This window comes from Pollicipes pollicipes, unplaced genomic scaffold (genome assembly GCF_011947565.3).
Source record: "Pollicipes pollicipes isolate AB1234 unplaced genomic scaffold, Ppol_2.1 Scaffold_1600;HRSCAF=1878_pilon_pilon_pilon, whole genome shotgun sequence".
NCBI lineage: Eukaryota > Metazoa > Arthropoda > Thecostraca > Pollicipedomorpha > Pollicipedidae > Pollicipes > Pollicipes pollicipes.
In genome coordinates, this window is record NW_023595962.1 from 19,751,676 (window position 1) to 19,774,129 (window position 22,454).

General features: G+C 50.4%; 1 protein-coding gene across 1 annotated transcript in view; it reads right to left on the minus strand.

The window, feature by feature from the left end:
* Window positions 1–1,571: 1,571 nt before the first annotated feature.
* LOC119101686 (sodium- and chloride-dependent taurine transporter) overlaps window positions 1,572–22,454 on the minus strand; it is a 34,721-nt gene continuing 13,838 nt past the window's right edge. The window contains exons 6-13 of the mRNA XM_037225137.1: window positions 21,985–22,103; window positions 17,782–17,935; window positions 17,114–17,188; window positions 15,594–15,765; window positions 13,408–13,486; window positions 12,677–12,880; window positions 4,209–4,376; window positions 1,572–3,676 (exon numbers count right to left, since the gene is read on the minus strand). Of these exons, the coding sequence (XP_037081032.1) occupies window positions 3,584–3,676; window positions 4,209–4,376; window positions 12,677–12,880; window positions 13,408–13,486; window positions 15,594–15,765; window positions 17,114–17,188; window positions 17,782–17,935; window positions 21,985–22,103 (1,064 nt within the window). The 3' untranslated portion in view covers window positions 1,572–3,583. The remainder of the gene's footprint in view (window positions 3,677–4,208; window positions 4,377–12,676; window positions 12,881–13,407; window positions 13,487–15,593; window positions 15,766–17,113; window positions 17,189–17,781; window positions 17,936–21,984; window positions 22,104–22,454) is intronic.

Below are 22,454 nucleotides of genomic sequence, written 5' to 3' on the forward strand. Positions count from 1 at the left end.
GCTTCGTGTCTATCGTGCTTGGTTGGTGAACGCGATTCGTTGTACGTTAACTGAACCCACCACCCAAGTTTGGCCGGTCCAGTCCATTGATTACTTTTGTCTACCACCCCTCCGTTACAGGGGCCTGCAGCAGGCATTTTGGCCCCATGAAGTTCCCCACCACGACCACGCGGGCCACGCCGAAATCTTTTGGCCAGTTCCCAGCTGTCCTTTGGACGTCATCCGAGCGAACAGTGCACCCATTCCACCCACACTAAGCCCTCTGCGTAACAAGCCCTGCATCCTTCGCATTTCTCTTGCCTCAAAGAGAATGCGAAAGCCGTGTAAGCGAGATTTCTCACACCGTGCCACTTCCCACCCCAAAATTAGACTTGCATGCACAGACTTCAAATGTTGGGAGCTTTCACAGCCACGTTGTATCTCATCGCTCTAGTGCCCATACATGCACCGAAGGCTACTTGACCTGATTCCGGCGGGGCCTTGCCCACCACAAGCCTGCAGCAACGGTCCTTACCTTTCAGATGAGAATCTGCGGCTACTGTTACCGCAGCAAACAGCTCTCTCCTGGGCTGCGCTAGGTGTCTTTACTGGTATAGAGTATCTGTATATGGTATAGAGTATCTTTACTGGTATAGAGTATCTGTATATGGTATAGAGTATCTTTACTGGCATACAGTATCTGTATATGGTATAGAATATCTTTACTGGTATAGAGTATCTGTATATGGTATAGAGTATCTTTACTGGTATAGAGTATCTGTATATGGTATAGAGTATCTTTACTGGTATAGAGTATCTGTATATGGTATAGAGTATCTTTACTGGTATAGAGAATCTGTCGTCTGAGGCGCGGACAATGGTCGTGAAACTTACACCAACACACCGCTGTTAGCCCGGCGCAGCGAACGCCGCGACATCTGGCGTTTGATGGCGTCGAGCGTGGGCTGACCGCCCTTCGTTACACCCAGCGGTCGGATGGCTCGTGCATGTGACTCGATACACCCAGCGGTCGGATGAGTTGTGCATGTGACTCTATACCCCGGCTGTCGGATGACTTGTGCATGTGGCTCGATACACCCGGCGGTCGGATGACTTGTGCATGTGACTCGATACCCCGGCGGTCGGATGACTTGTGCATGTGGCTCGACACACCCAGCGGTCGGATGACTTGTGCATGCGACCCGATACACCCAGCGGTCGGATGGCTTGTGCATGTGACTCGATACACCCAGCGGTCAGATGAATCGTGCATGTGACTCGATACACCCAGCGATCGGATGACTTGTGCATGTGGCTCGACACACCCAGCGGTCGGATGACTTGTGCATGTGACTCGATACCCCGGCGGTCGGATGACTTGTGCATGTGACTCGATACACCCAGCGGTCGGATGACTTGTGCATGCGACTCGATACACCCAGCGGTCGGATGGCTTATGCATGTGACTCGATACACCCAGCGATCAGATGAATCGTGCATGTGACTCGATACACCCAGCGATCGGATGATTTGTGCATGTGGCTCGATACACCCAGCGGTCGCATGACTTGTGCATGTGACTCGATACACCCAGCGGTCGGATGGCTCGTGCATGTGACTCGATACACTGACGACAGCGATCTCTGCTGTTTCGCGTGACGTCACGAACTCTATGTCCTCCACGGCTGAACGCAATCGACTTGACCGTTTGGGTTGGTCGATTCACAATCGACTTGAGCGGCTGCTTTGGTCGATTCACAAGTTACATCGCCGTCTTCGAAGCACACCAGCAAATGCGACATGTCCATGTGAGAATTGGCACACGAAGAAAACACAAAATCGTGGGTGACAGCTGTTGTTTCTCCGTCACAAGCCGTTACAGAAAATCCGCTGTTGGCAGCGACGGCACGAGTTGACTGTGCGAGTATGCTGTTTCCGGCCGAGGTCTGCTTAAACTCCAGTCCCGATCCATCTAAACTCACATCCAGATACGTCTAAACGGGAATACGGACAAAAGTACCCATAGAAAAATGCGTATGACATTTGTTCATCGAATACAGTACGCGGCCTAAGGTTTGGCGGAAAAAAGCGTAGAACGCAAGGTTTTCACGTCAAAAGTTGGCGAGTGGAAAAATGCGCCTGGATAAATTTCGTAGCGGCAAAAGTTGGCGATGGGAACAGCGCATTTGGATGCAGATCGTATTGCATTATATTCGCCAAGAAAAGTTGATAACAAAACTGTTCGTGCGCGCAAAAGTTCACATGTCGAAAGGTCGTAAGCGATGGTTAGAACCAAATTTTTCGGACCAGAGTTCTATTCAAGGTCAACGTTCGTTTGGCGGAAGTACGTCAGCAAAGGTTCGTATTTAAACCACTGATGTCAAGACCCAAAGTTTATGCAAAATTTGTCATGGAAGAAGGCACGGGAACAAAACTTCGTGCGTTGATGTGCACTACTCGCTGGGATGTAGATATTCATTCTCCGGTTACCTTTACACCTTTATCCGTCACCCTGACGACACGATGGAGGGGCTAGACGTGTAGGAAAGTTTCACTGCAGATCACCAGTCGAGTTTGGTTTGCTCCCCCTTTATTCCTAACCCTGACGCCGCCTCTGCCGACGACTCGGCCTGACGCTCCCTGAGCGCGCCACTGACGTCAGCTGACGGACGCGGCGAGTCAGCTGGCGTCAATGACAGATAGTGGGCAGACGCGACAGTGGCACCCGGTACGCGATTGCTTATGTTCAGCAAATGCGTCCAGGGAGAATGGTCCACCAGCTGGACCCGCTTTGGTGCATCACCTTTGATTAGGCGCCCGTTTGCACCCAAACCAACATTACCCGGCAGCATCATCTTGAGACCAAGAGCCGGGCGAAGCTAGAAATCACTCACTCGAATTCCTACGTCGGATATCCCCCGAAACTAGATTTCAGCAATATTTAAGAGCTGGCCTCAGCAGTAAATCGCGTCTGATAACGTAACGGTCGACCGATCACGGGACATTCCCAATCGTCCTGGAACACTCCCCCTGATCCTGGAATACTCCCCACAGTCCTGGAACAATCCCCATAGCAGTATCATCCACCATGCCGCAGTCAGTTCTCTTCATGCATCGTCATAGGGTTGATTTTCAGCCTTCTCGGCGAGAGGAGCGCACCCACGGCTGTCCGCTTCTACCAACTCGGCTTCCGCTTCTTTCGCTACTCACGAACCTTCGCGTAGGCATTTCTGCAAACCCAACTTTATCGGCTTTCAACATTTGCGTAGTTTGGTTTCTTGCAAGCAGTTGTGTACGCACTTCGTGTATGCGAATATCTTGGACATGAACTTTATATAATTCAAATCTGCGCTTACAAACCTTTGCGTACGTATTTCCGCCATAGGAACTCTACACTTTAGTTCATATGTTTACGAACAATTGCGTCGTGAATTCCTGCACTTTTGTTTCAAAACAGTCCAAACTTATTGCGCTTTCATTAATTACGCGGCGCAGTTACACCACGGCTGCCAGACCCACAGTCCAGAGAAGACGGAATGCAATCCGATCTCCCCTGTCGTCTTCCTGTCTTCCTGCCTCTCCTCCGCCGCCGATGGGCGGCGGGCTAGACGCCGAGCTGGTGCAGCACCACGTCCGGTTTATCTTGTGGTCGGCGCTGGTGCGGCTCCAGGAGTGGTGTCGTCACCAGCTGCCACCGCTGATGGTACGGCCAAGGTTGGGGTCAAGGCTACGGCGGGGCTTACGCAATAGCCAGGCTCAGCAAGCGCGTAGAGGTCTGCGTTAGAGATCACTCTCCTGCTTGTCTGAAATCTTCTATCACACTACCCGCGCCGGGACACCTCCCATCCTATTACCGTTCCCTCCACACTCCGTTCCCTCCACACTCCCCTCGCCTTCCGACCGCTCCTGCTCCCCTCACATCCCGTACCTCCATCCACACAGCGGCACTGCACACCCCTTCCCTTTCATCCACACTCGACGTCCTCCCCACTTCGCCTCCCTCCACACTCGACGTCCTCCCCACTTCGCCTCCCTCCACACTCGACGTCCTCCCCACTTTGCCTCCCTCCACACTCGACGTCCTCCCCACTTCGCCTCCCTCCACGCTCGACGTCCTCCCCACTTCGCCTCCCTCCACACTCGACGTCCTCCCCACTTCGCCTCCCTCCACACCCTGTGCGGTAACGTGTTGTCCACACCCGTGCGCCTCCTCCACTCGCCAGTCCCACCTGTCGCAGGGAGCCGGGGGCAGCCAGCAGGCGGGCGCAGAAGTACAGCGGTATGATGACGATGGACACCAGCGCCAGCAGCCAGCCCAGGCCGTCGGCCCAGACCGGATACACGTAACTGTTGTACCGCAGCGGCGAGTGCGTCGCCAGCGAGAACAGGAAGATGGCCTGGGGCAGAGAGTGCGTCACCAGCGTGAACAAGAAGATGCCCTGGGGCAGAGGGTGCGTCACCAGCGAGAACAAGAAGATGCCCTGGGGCAGGGAGTGCGTCACCAGCGAGAACAAGAAGATGCCCTGGGTCAGAGAGTGCGTCACCAGCGTGAACAGGAAGGTGCCCTGGGGCAGAGAGTGCGTCAGCAGCGAGAACAGGAAGGTACCCTGGGGCAGAGAGTGCTTTACCAGCGAGAACAGGAAGATGCCCTGGGGCAGAGAGTGCGTCACCAGCGAGAACAGGAAGATAGCCTGGGATAGGGAGTGCGTCACCAGCGAGAACAAGAAGATGCCCTGGGGCAGAGAGCGGAACCAGTGGGGACCTGGTGCCCGGAGACGGCGCGAAACTGGCACCAGCGAGAACAGGAGAACGCCCTGAAGGAAACATTTTTTACAAATGAGCTTCCCTTTAGAGGAGTCTTTGACGCCAATGTATATTTTTTTGGTTTACAGGGAAGTCAACAGACTCCTTTTTGACTTTATTAATGTCAAGAGAAGCCACTAACCCAAAATCACCGCAGTCGAACTTTTATGTTGAGAAACATGCTATCTGGCGTAGACCTTGAAGCTCATTGAAATTCAAATATGAAGATACCTTCAAAGCGTTTTGGTCATTTTGACCCTGTAAAGGTCAAATAAGGCCACTGACCAGCTTAGCACAACAGTAACATTTGTTTTGAAAGAAGCATCTAGGTTAAAGTGGACTCCGCTCGTCCTAGACCAGCTATCCGTTTTGAAATCCCACAGGAGGAACCATTTAAGTGATTTTATCTTATTTCACAGTCAACTCTTCAAATGAACCCCACCAAAACAAGGAGTCTTCCTGGTACTCCACACTTTCTGACGAAAATCCGTTATCTTCACCTTGACGGCGCGGGACATAAGTTAGACACTTTACCGTCCGTGAAGATGCGGGGTTTACCATTAAAAGTACCGTGTTCTGGAAGATGCACATATCCCATGTTTTTTGTCTATGCCGTTACCCAAGAATAGGCAACCAGGAGCACCCCTCCCTTCCAGCGACGAAATAAACCGTACATTAAGACCATAAAACATTACATCAAGTCGCAGCACACCAGGGTAGGAAAAAGGAACAAACAAAGCAACAGGCGAAGGGGTGGTGCGGACCCAGCAGGCATCGTGTTATGTAATTGGCAAGGACAAACCATGCATGAAAAGACTTAAAGAAGTTAGCCAAAGTCAGCTAGTGACAGCCCTCTATAACCACCGAATAAGCTACAACCACTCATTTACAGTGTTGGTACGGACTGTCATTCACACATGTCAGAGACCACCAAATAAGCTACTACCACTGATTTACAGTGTTCATACGGGTTGTCAGTCACACAGGTCAGAGACCACCGAATAAGCTACTGCCACTCATTTACAATGTCCATACGGGTTGTCAGGCACACAGGTCAGAGGGGCAATCATCTGGTCATTTTTGGGCAGGGTTTTGAGCTGGAACTCAAGGGAGCCCATCCAAGCGGAGCTGGTTGCTGGGGGAATACCCAGAGCCAGCGCCATGCATTTGGGTACAAGTGTATGGACATGGCTGAATCAAAACGTGATTATGGAGGATAAAGGAGGTTAAGTATGGAGGGAGTTACTTACCTACATGAAACAAATTTGCAATCTCTTCAACCATCTTAGTTACGTTAATATGTGTTCACGAAATCCTTGCGGATGATGTCCTTGACGATGGTTTTTGATCCAGAGATATCAGTTATTCTTGGGAAATACGAAATCATGACATCGCTCCACATCTTAGAGCCAAGGCAACATGTAGTAAGTAGCCTAGAATTACGAGTACATAATGGGTGATCTAAGTGTTTTACTCGCCTCATATGCATTTCCTTTGAATCGTAGACTTTGCATAGCGAATCGCATGATGCAGAAAGCTGTGAACTTCGAGATTTGTGCAATGACAAGTACCATTCGGGATTTAGCGATATCCGATAATTTGAAAATTTTGTACAGTTTAAAGATTTGCTCTGAGCTTTGTGGAGGATGCACATTTCCTTTCAAATGTTCAGACCTTTTGTTGCAAAACTACAAACCTGACTGGTTGAAAAGCATAATGAAAACCCAAAGTAGGCAGCAATTTTTCATAAAAGGAAGAGTTAAAGTGTTATATGGCTAAATATTGGAATTGAAGTGTTATATAGTGTTATATAGTTCTATACCTGACGTTCTTTTATCAGCAAGATGCCGAATCTTCCTAATTATTCCAATATTTCTACTTAGTATGCTTTAAACGAAATAAAAGTGAGGCGTAAATTTAAAAAAAATTGTCAATGAGCATACCGAGGTAATTGCTTTTTTTGCTGTTCAATAGGTGAGTTGCTAATGTGAATATTGAGTTGGAAATGCGAAGAAAGGGTAGTATAATGCCGTGCAAATGTTTTTGATACCTTAAGTGAAAGACAATTGACACTAAACCAGGAACCCAATGCAAGCAAAAATACATTGGCATTGTTTCGAAGTTCCGCAATACTTTCACGTTTGAAAGAAATCGCAGTGTCATCAGCGAAAGAGGTCAATCAAAATGTGCAATTGCAATTGTGCAATTGTGTGCAAAAAAATTGTGCAAAAAAAAGTGCAATTGCATCCTCTTCTGCTAGCATGAAAGTAATCACCACCTTCCGCTTAAAGTGAGTAAACCTCTCACCCAGTTCCATACTTTCCCCATCTCCTATACTGCCTCTTAGTCTGGGGTGGGGCTGCAGCGTGTTACCTAAACAAATTGCAACGAAACGAGAGCATCGCAACGAAAACATTTAAGACAGCGCTCCACTTTTATATAGGGTTTTGAACTGAGCGAGCCATCTTGTACATCATTCGGTGCATTGCAAAAGCTCTGTCATTCTTAAGACCCAAAACTATCCAGCTTTTAAGCTACACATCTGAGAAGCTGTGCAGACTAATTCGTGCAGACTATTTCAAGGTTATTCAAACATGCGTAACGCCATAGAAATGCCATTCAAATTCTGCCACCCCATCGGCAATGCGGCATTCTAAGCCCAGAAGTATGAAGTCGTCAAGTCGTTCATAAGTGGCATTTGGGCGCACGATTTAAAAACAAAAACAAAAACGGACGTCTATTGGCTCTCAAGCACTATTGCACAAACCGTGCAAGTTGCAATCCCGAATCGCGTTTTGCGCTACACAATACAAAAAATTGAAAATGGGTCCTAGCTATCACGAAAATAAGACACGTAACCGAATAACTTAAGAACAGCGCAATAGCCGAGCATGCAAAAACAAGTAAGACTCTTGAACTCACGGACAAACATGCAAGAACATCACAAGAAACAGCCAAAACACGAGCAGATAACGATATTTGGTTTGGTCTCAGCAAACAGCTCGAGCATTGCCACCGCCGCTTCTCGGGAGATTACAACCTGCAAGTGAGTGTTGGGGAGGCTATTTCGCACGGCCAAATTGGCAGCACCTCAACGACACATAAGTGCTCCATCAAACAATGACACCATGAGGGGCGCATTCACTAAATAGAAATATTGTGTTGGCTAAAGCAATATTTGTTCTCAAAAGTATACCAATAGTAAGTAAGCCTTATTACTATTATAAGCATTACATTATATTATAAGTACGCCTGTTTTACCATACTTGACGTCTGCATCATATCTTCAAACGTGGAGTATTATCTTTAAGTTTGTGACCATGTCATGCTGGTTATAACGTGTCAAAGTATTTTAAGCTCATCAAATGTAGTCATGTCGCATGTTAAACAACGCGTAACAGCGACCTTGGCTAGAATCTCTCCTGGGTTGTCCTGTGTCTCTACCACTGTTCACATCATGCACTAGCCAGATCACGTCCCTAGCCCATCCATAAACTGGCATTGGTTTTTTTTTGCGCGGCAGTATCTGCTGATTCGGTCAGCCGCCATCATTCTCCTTGTTTTTTGTGTATAAAAGCGTATAGTGAAGATACGCTTCCTTAAAAATATTATCCTTTAAGTTATGTTTCTCATCCAGTCATTCAGGTCAGCTCACCGACAAGATATTTGGTATATGAACACATACTCGTGCACTGAATTTACCTTTCTTTAAAACGGCCAGCTCGGATCAGCAACTTTTCGAGCAGGCCAGCCGTGCGAAAAAAACGGTTTTTGTTTAAACTCGCGAAATTTGGTTGCATCACTTTCCAGACATTTGGCAGCGCGAAGCCAACTCCCGCACTTCTCTCAGCGAGTGATAGTGCTGCTGAAAAGTGAACTGCACCGTTGTTTCTGCATGTTCCTTAATTATTTCCCAGTATGGGCAAACTGTCGCAAACTACATAAACCGTGGGCGACTGGTATCCTTGAGACGTCGGACTCTAAAAACGCGTCGGCATGCCTGTCTCAGCCTCATTGCCCTCAACATAAAGGGAGTGTTCCACATTTATATGGAGCTCTGAACTGTTGAAATACTACAAGGGGGTCAGCCTTTCCGCTACGGTAGCAAATTCGCACGATCCGTCGGGCAGCCCCTCTGGCGTCATACAAACGCTCCCCGAGGCAATCTGACGATGACGCATTGCGGAGCATATGTACTACAAAGGACAATTTTGCAGTCTAGAACAGCCCTTTGTACCTGAAAACATGACAATAGCTGCAAGTGTACTGGTTTCGCCAAACCTGATGCCGAGCTCAATATTGCTCAATGTGGAACTTTGCCTATAGCCCGCGCCCTGGCAACCGGTTTGATACGACACCGCACGGGTGGGATAGGGCTATTCCCCTCCCATATATATATATATATATATATATATATATATATATATATATATATATATCTCTCTCTCTCTCTCTCTCCCTCTCTCTCTCCCTCTCTCTCTCTCTCTCTCTATCCCACCCCTGATATCTCAGTAACTAGGAAATGTAGAAGTTCCAAATTGACAGGATAAACAGGATTGTATTTGAGGCCATCTTTGTAAGACCTTGAGATCCATAACTCATGACCTTGGGGCAAATAACGTCTCCGGGTCAAACTCCAGATCGTTGTTGGAAGTTTTCTCATTCCTCCTTATGCAATCACTTTTAACCTCCACGTCCTTACTAAGCCAAATGCCAAGGAGGCTCATTTTAGGTCAATGACCGTTTTTGACTCTCACAAGCTCACGTCAACATAAACCTAGGGGTTTGAATTTCAATGAGCTTCAAGGGATTATGCTAGGCGGCTCGCTCCTAAAAAAAGGTTTGATCGGGTGATTCTAGGTGGGTTACCCTTTTTGACCCTTGTGAAGTTGAAATAACACATTGGTCGACCCCACTGTGGTCAAGAAATTCCAAGTGAGCGTCAGAGACCACCCCACAAAGCAAGGTCCTTGGTCAAAAGCAAGTTGGATTTGACATCAACTTAGCCTTTATACCTGGCCCAAGGTGAGTGGAATTAGCAGCAATCCAAAATTAAACCCTTAAATTGTAAACGATACCGCCACAAGAACGCATGGCCTACTTCAACACTCCGTCGTCGCGTAAGATTGAACGTAAAATAAGATAAGAATACGATTGAACGATTCCCTATGAACTGTCTTCGCGACAGCCATGGTCTATCTTTGATCTGTCATAGGCCAGCGACCCAAGAACGTTTTTCTACCTTTTTAACGCCAAACGATCGGCTATTTAATTGGCTATAGCTGGTCGAAGTAACGCGTGGCTACGCCGCACCGTGCGGAAGCTTTTGTGGAAAAACGTTCGGAGATCATCTTCTTCGCAAGATGAGCGCGTGTTAAACAACGTCGCTTGCAAACGTCTTTTCCGGGCCCGAGCAGCATTCCCAGCCTTCATGCGGCGCCAGATACCGGGCTTATCGTGCAGAGCAAACATTTATACTGGGTGGCTCCACCAAACAGCGGCCTGGTGATTCGGTACGTGCAATGGTGCTCACTCTGTGGGGAAATCGACGCTCGTGCAGGCGAGACCGTGTGCGATGGTTCCACGGCCTGTGAAGTGCTACAGCAAAAGCTTCCGATAAGACTGTCACGATAGTGCTTCCGCTACCAATGCTCATACACAACATTTGTGTTGCATGACAGAGCGTATGCTCCACAAACTTGTACCCGTCGTTACTTCTAACGTAGAACTTACGCAGTTGTTACTTATGCATGATACTGATCCTTCTACAACGACGTACACGCGACGTAAGTGCTGTAGATGAATAACACACTAAAAGCCTACATCCAGAATTAGTTATGCAGCAAAAACTATTACAGTCATTACTGACACACAACATGTCCTACTGCAATGACCACTGCAGTCCTACCTAGTCCTGCTCCAATGACTTCCATGCAACGTCAGTGCCACACGATAAAATTCCTGCTTAAAAAACTGACGGCCGTCATTACTTATGCTGCAAAACCCTACGCAGTCTGTACGTATACGGAATATTGCTTCTACTTCCATAACCACATTTGGAGTCCGAAATGCGTGGACATCTAGCAGAAATATAGGAGTAATTTGCAGGTTTCAAGTGAACCTCCACTGAGCAACGCTGCTAGTAAAAGCTCGTGGTGTCCATTAAAAATTACTAATTGAATACGTTGCCTTTTTTGCGGATTTGTCGTGCATGGCGCATGAGTAAAGGTTGTCGTTTTAGTGGCAGAATCCCAATGTCAGGTATAAGCGTTTGGACATTAGTTTTCCAGTGTAGCACTTAAGCCTGAAATAAGTCACTGCAGAAGAAATATTGCTGCGCTTTTGTGAGCATCAAAGGGCGTGTGTTTAATGTCAAGTCGTGGAGGTGGAGCTTAACATTCAGTAATATACCATATCTTCCCTTCATCTGCGATTGTAAGCTGCCACGTTTGGGCAAGCCACACGCTCTATGTATGTTGAGGCGGGTTAGCTACTTTTCCCTGCCTGTTCCTCAAGCGTGTTTTACCACATTACGACGCAGAACTCCTGCCACCATGAATCAGTTGACTGCAACATTTGCAGCAGCGCTAATATACCAACAGCGTTAGGCTGATTTCACCTGTCCACGTGCTCCCATATGTTCACTCCTTCCATATTTTCGTTTCTTTGGCGAGGCTTGGTTTATGTGCACACGCCCTGACGGGCATATTTTGTGAAGCATGCCTGTGTCGTACAGTGCAAATGTTGTGCATAAGTAATGACACTATAAGTAATATCTTTTATAAGAATACACAAGAAGGGTTTTTGCAGTGGACATAAAGAGGGTATAGGATTTTTAAGTGAGAAGTTTTCTCGTGAAACACTTACGTCACGCGCAACTCCTAGCAATAGAAGCAGCGCGATGATGATGATGATGATGATGATATGGGCTTTAGGGCGCGCCGACTGGGTAGGTCACATGACACCCATTTTAGGTAATGCCACGTACATGTAAGTACTGTATAGGCTTTTACTGCAGAAGTAGTGACGGGCATAACCCTTTACAGTTAAAGTTTGGTCGTGAAGCAATCGTGCTGTGTCTGAGCTATTGCAGTGCAGGCAAGGTCGCGAAAAGTTGAGACTGTAGAAGTCTTCGCTACATAAGTAATGCCAGGTATATGTTTTCTACGGGATAAGTTTTGCCGTATAGTACTCGTGTTGTGTATGAGTTTTTGCAGCACATGTAATGTCACGTATAAGTAAAAACTGTATTAGTGTTGCTGTGGAAGCAATAACAGGTATACGTTTTTGTAGAGTAAATTTTAGCATGTAGCATTCACATCGTGAATTATTTTTTTGCGGTAGAAGCAAGGCTGCTGTCAGTGGAGACTGTGCTGATATTATCTGTGCAGAAACTTGGGATGGCTCGCTTAGCGTGGTATCGGACTGTAGCGCCCTCGACAGAACTCGCCGTGACTTGGCTGAGGGCGGTGGGTGGTTTACCTTCGCTCGGGCCACGGTCGTTTGCGCCTGACTCGCGCGTTAAGACCCGCTAGGGCTCACCGCTGAGAACGTCAGAAGTCACCGCTGAGGACACCAGGACTCACCGCTGGGGACACCAGGACTCACCGCTGAGGATGCAAGGACTCAACGCTGAGGACACTAGGACTCGCTGCTGAAGACAATAGGACTCATCGCTGAGGACAATAGGACTCATCGCTGAGGACACCATGACTCACCGCTGAGAACACAATGACTCACCGCTGGGGACACTAAGACTCATCGCTGAAGACACCAGGAATCGCCGCTGAGGACACCAGGACTCACCGCTGAGGGCATTGGGACTCGCCGCTGAGGACACCAGGACTCACCGCTGAGGACACCAGGACTCGCCGCTGAGGACACCAGGACTCACCGCTGTCAGCGCCGGCGTCAGGAAGGTCCAGCAGATGCGCAGCCAGGGCCCCAGTCGGGAGCCCGTCATCATCTGTATGTTGTCGTAGAACCGGCCGCAGCCGTACACCCAAGCGACGGCGACGCACTCGAAGAAGCAGAACCACAGCAGCACCATGCCCGAGGCGGAGTAGTAGTCGAACAGGGTGAAGACGTAGACGCCGCCCTGTGACGCAGCGGGTCAGCGCCATGCGGCTCAGACGACAGCCTTGGTTAGAGGCACGTTCGGACGCTGCAGCCCGTGACGCTAAAGCATCCGCGCTGGCGGCGACCCCCTGATGTTAGTCACTACGATATGTCTGAGTCACCATCACGGAACATCGCCGCACGCAACAGCAGCCACACAGCAGCGTTCTCATTTATGTCGGGATTTGCTTAGGGGAGGGAGCAATGATGTCCTCAACGAGCTCGCACAGTCGCCAGATTTAGTTACGGCAGCTTTGTCAGAGAGTGGTTTTGCTCGTTCTCAGCCCGATGCACAATGTCTGCGCGTCCTGCAAGAAGCCAACAACTTCGAAACCCGTACAGGGTGGTAATATTCTTCACTACATTGCAGGTAGTGTTCTTCACAATATATCAGGTAGTGTTCTTTACCACATATCAGATAGTGCCTTTGACGATAGTCACGTATGGCTGCGGCGAGAGAAGCGATGTGTCCTCAGTGCGAGCGGCACAGACAGCTGGTCAGCTTACATTGGTAACCAGGAACAGGCCAATAAGGAAGCTGACTGCTGACGTCGCCAGTATAAACAGCTCCCGGCGCCTGCCGACCCTGAAGCGGAGCGTGGAGAGGTGTTGCAGATAGATGAAATGGGAGGCGCCGTGGCGACCTCGACATGCAGCATGCTCGCTTGGTGAAATGAAGTGGGAATGAATGCAAAAACTCCATCGAACGCAAAGCTACGACTCGAGTTCAATATGACGAAAAGGACAATAGCCAAAAGTCCCACGACATATGAAAATAGGGCCAAAACAAGTGTTTGGCAGAAGGCGCTAGGGTTACCAGACGACAAGGTGGCAACTGAATTTGACGCTGATTTCCCGGTTTTGTTTGCATTTGTAGTTAAAACACTTTTGGTTGCTGGTGTTTTATAATCAGCAATGAACAAAGCGCAATAAATTACGCAATTTGTTCGGTGCATTAGCGAGGAACATCAGTCACATAGATAACACAGTAGTATCATCCTTATTCCTCGGAAAAACCAGGAGAATAGAGATATGGTTGGGTTGATATTTCAGCAACGTGCCTTTCTTGAAACAATGACAGAATACCTAACTAAATCTCTATTCTCCTGGTTTTTCCAAGACACAAGTCTGATAAAACGCAATAAAGTCAATAACAGCGTCATAGGTGATTACTAAGCTAGACCAAATATTGTAACCAAATGCCGCCAAAGCCTCAACCCGTGTAGTCTCTGGCAGCTGTTTTAATTATAACATTCTTTTCATTTCAATTTAGCAGTCCTCGGATAGCAAGCGTAAATCGACTTGTAGATCAGCATTCATGGCAAAAGTCAGGGAGGTCATACCCATCTGCCAGAGAGACAGATCTGGGGTCAGATATGTACACACATATCTGACGCAGATATACACACATATGCGGCGTCAGATTCGCCCATCATCAACGTCCGCTATCACCAAATAGGCGTTCACTTGGGTGAGCAGACTTCCATCGCGGAGGCAAACGAGCTCAGCGCACGCTGTAGTCGGCATCTGAGACGGACCCAGATCCACTGACGGCGCTCAGGTCTACCGGCTACTGGCTGACGTGGAACACACACCAGCACGCTCAGGTCTGCCAGCTACTGGCTGACGTGGAACGCACACCAGCACGCTCAGGTCTACCGGCTACTGGCTGACGTGGAACACACACCAGCACGCTCAGGTCTGCCGGCTACTGGCTGACGTGGAACACACACCAGCACGCTCAGGCCTGCCGGTTTCTGGCTGACGTGGAACACACACCAGCACGCTCAGGTCTGCCGGCTACTGGATGACGTGGAACACACACCAGCACGCTCAGGTCTGCTGGCTACTGGCTGACGTGGAACACACACACCAGCACAGTCGACATTGGCCTGCTCTGTCCAGCGCCGGCTCTGGCTTCGCATGGCCGTAATTACGCCATGAGCGCATGCTTCGATTCACAATCACGGCTGCATGGCATGTGATAGAAGCCATGTGGCAAATACGTATACCACGCTGACGAGCGTTTCCCAGACCGTCCGGGAGATCTTGCCAGATCACAGCACGCCTCCCAGGCAGCCCAGGAGACCTCGCCAGATCACAACACGCCTCCCAGGCAGTCCGGGAGACCCCGCCGGAGCACAACACGCCTCCCAGGCAGCTTGGGAGACCTCACCAGAGCACGGCACGCCTCCCAGACCGCCCGGGAGATCTCGCCCGAGCACAACACGCCTTTCAGGCCGCCCGGAAGACCTCGTCAGGGCACGGCACGCCTCCCAGGCAGCCCGGGAGACCCCGCCAGGGCACAACACGCCTCCCAGGCAGCCCGGGAGACCCCGCCAGGGCACAACACGCCTCCCAGGCAGCCCGGGAGTTCTTGCCAGAGCACAACACGCCTCCCAGGCAGCCCGGGAGTTCTCGCCAGATCACAACACGCCTCCCAGGCAGCCCAGGAGACCTCGCCAGATCACAACACGCCTTTCAGGCCGCCCGGAAGACCTCGTCAGAGCACGGCACGCCTCCCAGACCGCTCGGGAGATCCCGCCAGAGCACATCACGCCTCCCAGGCAGTCCGGGAGACCTCGTCAGATCACAACACGCCTCCCAGGCAGCCCGGGAGACCTCGTCAGATCGCGACAGTGTCGCCCGATGACCGGTGGTGCGCCGGGAACACGCCAGCCCGGCGCGCCTACCTCAGGTATTGTGGAAACACGTCGACAATTGCGGTGACGAAGCCCTCGACGGCCACGAACTGCGAGTCCAGTCCCAGCGTGAGCAGCATGAAGAAGAACAGCACGGCCCAGAGCGGCGCCAGCGGCATCATTGATACGGCCTTGGGGTACGCGATGAAGGCCAGCCCGGGTCCTGCAGCAGCAGAGAAGGGGGCTTCAGGGGCTACAGAGGAGAAGAGGGGACGTCAGGAGCTGCAGCAGCAGATAAGGGGCGTCAGGAGCTGCAGCGACAGAAAATGGGGCATCAGGAGCCGCAGCAGCAGAGAAGGGGGCGTCAGCAGCTGCAGCGGCAGAGAAAGGGGGCGTCAGGGGCTGCAGCGACAGAAAATGGGGCATCAGGAGCTGCAGCGGCAGAAAAGAGAGTGCCAGGAGCTGCAGCGGTAAAGAAAGGGGCAACGGGAGGCGAGCAATGGGTTTCAGTTACGAAGATGAAAGTCAGGGACCACGTAAGGGACTTCTGGAGCAGAGAAGGGGCATCAGAGGCGGAGGTGGACGTCATGGGACATGTCAGGGACGTCGGTGGCAGAGTGATTAACATCAGGGGCAGAGGCGACGAGACCGTGCAAGGGATGTCAGGGCAGCGTAATGGGCATCGGGGACGGAAGTGGACCTTAAGGGGCGAGTAATGGGCCTCGGAGGCAGAAAAGGGACAAATCATAGATGTCACAGATGTCACAGGCAGGACGCCGGGGGCAGATCAAGGGGCGTCAGGGACAGAATACGGATTGTCAGGGACGGAGTTATGCATGTCGCGACTAGACTAAGTGAGATCAGGTACACCACACGTGGTGCTTGGGCAGGTTAAAGGACAACAGAAAACAAGAAAATGACGTCAGGGAAGTGTATTCGGACTTTCCGGGCACGTGGAGCATCACCATCATCAAAAGGAAGAGGACATCGGCGTACCAGGGCTGGATAAGGTTGCTGAAGAACACAGGCAGTGCTTGCCGTGGCAGAGCAATGCTGAGTGCTCGCCGGGAACAGAGCAAGAGGACATCAGATATGAGGCAATGAGACGTCAGTGGTCTACGCGCTCCTGGCAGACTTAACACGTGTCCCTGCCAGCGCCCGGAGCTGCTCAGAAATCTGATACATGTCCCTTCCAGGACCCAGAGTTGCTCGGAAATCTGATACATGTCCCTGTCAGCGCCCGGAGCTGCTCGGAAATCTATAACGTCCCTGCCAGCGCCCGGAACTGCTCAGAGATCTGACACATGTTTCTGCCAGTGCCCAGAGCTGCTCGGTGATCTGATGCATGTCCCTGCCAGCGCCCGGAGCTGCTCGGAGATCTGATACATATCCCTGCCAGCGCCCAGAGCTGCTCGGCGCTCCGGCTGGCGCATGGTGCCGGAGCGCCGAAATGAGCATGGCTTGTGCTCGGACTGGCGGCGGCCACATCTCAGGGACCTGTGTGCTCGGTGGCGTGTCGGGAGGACACGGATCGAGCACGGCCCGGACGCGTCCGCGTGCGGTGAACCTACCGGACTTGGCCACGGCGGCCACCGGCACTCCCTGCTCCTGGGCCATGAAGCCGAGCACACTGAAGACGACGAAACCTGCAACACGACCCCGGCTGACGTGACACGCAGGACGCGCCGCAGTCACAACGGAGGACACGGCGCCACCGTGACGTGCGTTCGAACAATGCTGAGGCGGGAGGTGACGCACAAAGATATAATGAGAACTGAAACACTCTCTTTTAAGTCTGCCAAAAATTACAACACAGCACAGGCATTTCGACATTTTGTTGCGGTAGATATTAATGATCGTTGAATGAACTTTTCAGCTGTTTTTTTTGGCGATTGACCCATAATTGTAGTTTTTGCGCGGTGACATTGACATTGACCTGTGTACAATGCACTCTGACTGCAATCAAGAACCAAGCCGTGTGCTAAAATGATTCCTTAATAAATGTAATTGACTTGACAAACGTGTGCAAGTATGGCGAAAGCATTCAATACATTTTTATCAACATCGTCCAATGAGGGCGTTGAAGCTATCAGAATTGTTTGTTGCGGTGAAAACTACGCCAAAAAACACACCTCTTTTCAATGGGATCCTTTGCCGTCGAAGAGCACATAAATGTACACTGTGGAGCGCATGTGCAGAGTGCTACATATAACACGTAGGACGGCACAGAACCACAAACCGGAAAACAAGCTGGTGAGGCTATTGACAACGGCCAGCAGCGTGCAGTCCTTGACGAAGTTGTTGTTGAACTTGTTGTAGGAACCAAGCGCAGTCATGGAGCCCAACGCTATGGCGTAGCTGAAGAATATCTGCGTCCCGGCGTCGATCCAGACCTGATGGCAGCATCCGCCATTTTCACTGCCGGTCACTGCTTGCATCCGTCCCTGATCATCGGCGGCCAGTGATCAATGTCGGTCTCGTGTTATGTTCTGATCGTTTCCCGTCACTAGTCGGTACCAACAACCGAATATGTCCGTCATTAATCACTAGCAGCCTATGATCGTCGTCTGCATATGATCATTGCCGATCACGAATTATTGCCGGTCTTGAATAATTGGCGGATGAAGGTAACAGCGTTCGTAATTGATCATCGGCCATAAGTCATCAGTGATCGTTGCCTCTCGCCGTCAATGATCGCTGACCGTTGTCGATTGGGCAATGATCGACAACCGGAGGTCTTCCAGTTCCATTAGAGAGCGTTACATAAAGCTCACGGCGTGGAAGAGCAGCAGTGAATGTGACGTCATCGACCCGCCTTTGAGCTCACCCGTGTGGTCACCGCCTACTTCAGTCGCCGAGTGAATTAAACGTATTGAGGCTTGCAACACAAGTCACATCAATATAAGATCGGGCGAAGGAGCGCATGCCACGTGCGCGCTGGTCAGTCCTATACATCGCCTTCCAATTCCCCTAGAGAGCATTCTATAAGCCCACGACGCGGAGGAGCAGCAGTAAATGGTCATCAATTGCGAGCTGGACTGACACTTCAAATGGAGTGATAGGTCACGAATGGTGTCTTTTTTAAGGACACGGCTGCCGTTTGCGCCGCTCGTTCCGCCTTTCCTGTCAAGCTGACTTATGACGAGCTATGGCCGCCGAGCGTCGAACGTGACTTTCTGAACGGACGCACTCACGCAGCACGAACTCTTAGCAATTTTGAATGGAAAACGTGTATGCCGAAGCTCCTCATAAGCGGGGAATGACCATGCCTCCAGCTTTGTATTGTCAAGCAGCAGGGGCTGGTTGCAAAGCCCTGCCTGTGTAGTGCTTTATGATGGTCTTGTTTCAATGAGCACCTGCGTTCGGGAGAGACAAACGAGTGAGAACTCTGATGGTTCAGCGCTTGCCTAACATCTTTTTGTTGTGGCATGTCTCCACCAAGTCATTTAGACAAGTTAAGAATCCACAGGTGCTACCCTCATCTGTGTTTACATTCATTTTGGATCTGTGTTTATATCTGTGATCCTCAGTTGATCCTCATCTGTGTTTATATGTATTTTGGATCTGTGTTTATATCTGTGATCCTCAGTTGATCCTCATCTGTTTATGTTTAAGTTTATATTAAGATAGAACGTGGTTTGATTCCTCAGGTTTAACCCGTCAGAGGGGACCAAGCGGTGTCAATCCGATCCTACGTCGTGTCACTGCCAACTGTCCCATGACCCGTCCCGGGACCAAATAGGGTTAATCCGATCCTGTGTCATGTCACTGCCAACTGTCCCATGACCCGTCAGGAGACCAAGCGGTGTCAATCCGATCCCGTGTCGTGTCACTGCCAACTGTCTTATGACCCGTCAGGGGACCAAGCGGTGTCAATCCGATCCTGTGTCATGTCACTGCCAACTGTCTTATGACCCGTCAGGGGACCAAGCGGTGTCAATCCGATCCTGTTGGCGCCGACGCCGACGCCTGCAACTCTGACAGCTACCTCGTTTTGCCGCCACTGTTTTGTCCTGCACACAGCAAGCAGGGCTCAGTGTCCTTGATTAGGGAAGACGTGCAGCTGCCATGTGACCAAGCATCGGAAGCACCTGTGACCCCACATCTTCGAACTTTTGGCCACGGCGCACATTGCATGCGGTCACTGCGTATTCGCCTTACTTGCGCACAACTTTAAAAACAGACGGCTGGATACGGGCGGATGGTTTAAAGCTGTTTCCAGCCTTACATCGAGCGGGAGACAAACGCGCGCCGCAGTCTGTGGATGAGACGGGAGCAGGCCGACGGAGACGGCGAAAACCGAGACGGTTTTCCACTTTGGAGTTTGAGCTTCGTTGTGTATTCTTTCATGTGGATGCGGTCATAAAGATCAGCCGTTTTAAGCTTGCCGTGATCACATCCTCCGGGGATACGATCACTGCTGGTGAGTACCCTGTTAATGGTATATAAGCTTGATCTGATATAACTTTTTTGTGTTCATGGGGTAAGTGTAAGTGCTAAAGAAGTAGAACAGCATCACGCCACATAATCGCTAACGGGTCACGTTCGCCTCCCTCGACTAGGCAGCCGGCCCTTGACTTTACTATGACGTGCCTAATCCCAGTCAGTAGCCGTTTTTCAATAGCCCTTTTCGGCACCCTACCTTTTCTCATTTCCACTACCTTTCATAACCTGGCAATATGTTGGCTCTGGCGGGGCCGCGGAACACAGACGCTGTCATCTCATCTCTTTAGCTGTGTAGTACCCTATATGTACCACACCTCCTATGAGGCAGTTTAGCAGCATTTGGATCAGGCGATAGCCTTTCACCAATTCATTGTGGTTTTCTGACCTTGTTAATAGAGAGTGGGCGCTTATGTTTAATTTTCAAACGATAACTTCACAGACCGTGTGTGGAGAGCACGGAGCTTTTACCGCCCGGCTGGACAGCACGTGTGCTCTTACCGCCCGGCTAAAGAGCACGGACGCTCTTACCTCCCGGCTGGAGAGCACGTGGACACTTATCGCCCGGCTGGAGTGCACGGGGCTCTTACCACCCGGCTGGAGAGCACAGGTGCTGTCACCGCCCGGCTGGAGAGCACGGGGCTCTTACCACCCGGCTGGAGAGCACACGTACTGTCACCGCCCGGCTGGAGAGCATGGGGCTTTTACCGCTCGGCTGGAGAGCACGAGTGCTCTTATTGCCCGGCTGGAGAGCACGGATGCTCTCACCGCCCGGCTGTAGAATACGGGGCCTTAACCGCCCGGATTGAGAGCACGGATGCCCTTACCGCCCGACTGCAGAGCACGGGTGCACTTTCCGCCCGGCTGGAGAGCACAGATGCCCTCACCGCTCGGTAGAAAACAAACGTCAGACACCCATCACACCGTTTAGGCACGCTGGTATGCTATTCGGATGTCATATAAGTCTCGTAATCCGCCTAGTTTTAGCCTGAGCCTGCCTCACGAGCTGAGAGGTGTGAAAGAGGTATTAACTAACTACTAACCACCTAACCACGAGATAGCTATCTTCTAACTGATGACTACGGCCAAAGAGATGACCCTGTCTTTACATACATGTCCGTTTTTGAACAGTTTGCTCAGCTCTGTGGGCTTGTTTGCTCAGCTATGTGGGTGGACGTTATTGGTAGTTGATTAGACGGATCAGTTCGGGACCAGTTGACCAGGAATGAAGTTCGTGAGTATTTCTCCCAGCATATTGGCCAGTATCGAACAATGGTCATGGCTTAAAAAATACGCAATAAGGCGTGTGAGTTAAAATCGTGAAAAGCGCTCCATTTAGCGCATTCGAAATAATGTTTGACCCGGTATGACCTAACCTACCTACATTCACTGGAATGCGTTGGCATTTAACGCAGCTTAACGCTTAACGCTTATCTTCTACAAACAAACACCAGCAGACGTCAGCACGTGAAAAGCGGCTGCTGACCTCAGCAGAGGTCATAACTCGCGACGTGCGAAAACGTTTGTTTCATAGAGCACATGAAATGCTGTAAATTTGTCACTGTAAACGTCATCATCGTGTGTTCACTGCTTCAAAACTTATTCCAAAGAGCAGTTGGAATAACTTTTCCTGGCGAGTCTCCAGCACAGAGGATTGACCCCCCCCCCCCTTTCTACCTCCCCCCCCCCTACGGACGAATGAGTATGTAAGCATGACACGAGTACGTGATAGCAATGAAGTAATCTGACGCAAACCACTCCTGTCACCTGAAAATGTGTGCAAAAATGTAGCATCACGTTTTTCGAGTTCACAACACATTTTTCAAGGAAAAAATTACAAAACATCACATTTTTAAAACGATTAGAAGGGTTCAACCTAAAATTGATCCCGAAAAAACATAACAGAGTTTTAGAACTCCTAGAAAAAACACGAATCTACGCTTTTGATCGACTTCAGAAGATCCTTGGGCGCAGCATGATGCCGCTGCTGCTGCCAAACCTGTGCCTCGACTAGCTTGCTGAAGTCGGGGGTGAGGTAGTAGATGATGCCAAGTCCTGCGCCAGGCAACGTCGCTCCGCGAACCAGCAACACGGCCAGCATGATGTACGGAAAGGTAGCTGGAGGAAGAGCGGGTGAGAGCTGAGCTGGCGTCTCATGCACAGGGTGTACTGTTGCGCTGGTGTGACGCCAGACCAAGTACGGTGGAGGACGGTGCAAAAATCGTGGTGCTGAGCAAAAAAGGACAGCGCCCAATGGCGCACTGAGTTGTGCACAAGATCACGATTGCAGCAGCGTTAAATTCACACACGTTCCCGTGTTTTACATACAATTCAAACGGATGTCTCTGAGCGTGCCGGCGGCTGCCATCCATGAGTGCGAGCACTGTCCGCGAAACACCACACTGCCTCTCGGGCGCCCGCGCGGGAGCGGTGCGGCAAGCAGCCTGGACATCACGCGTTACCCGACTA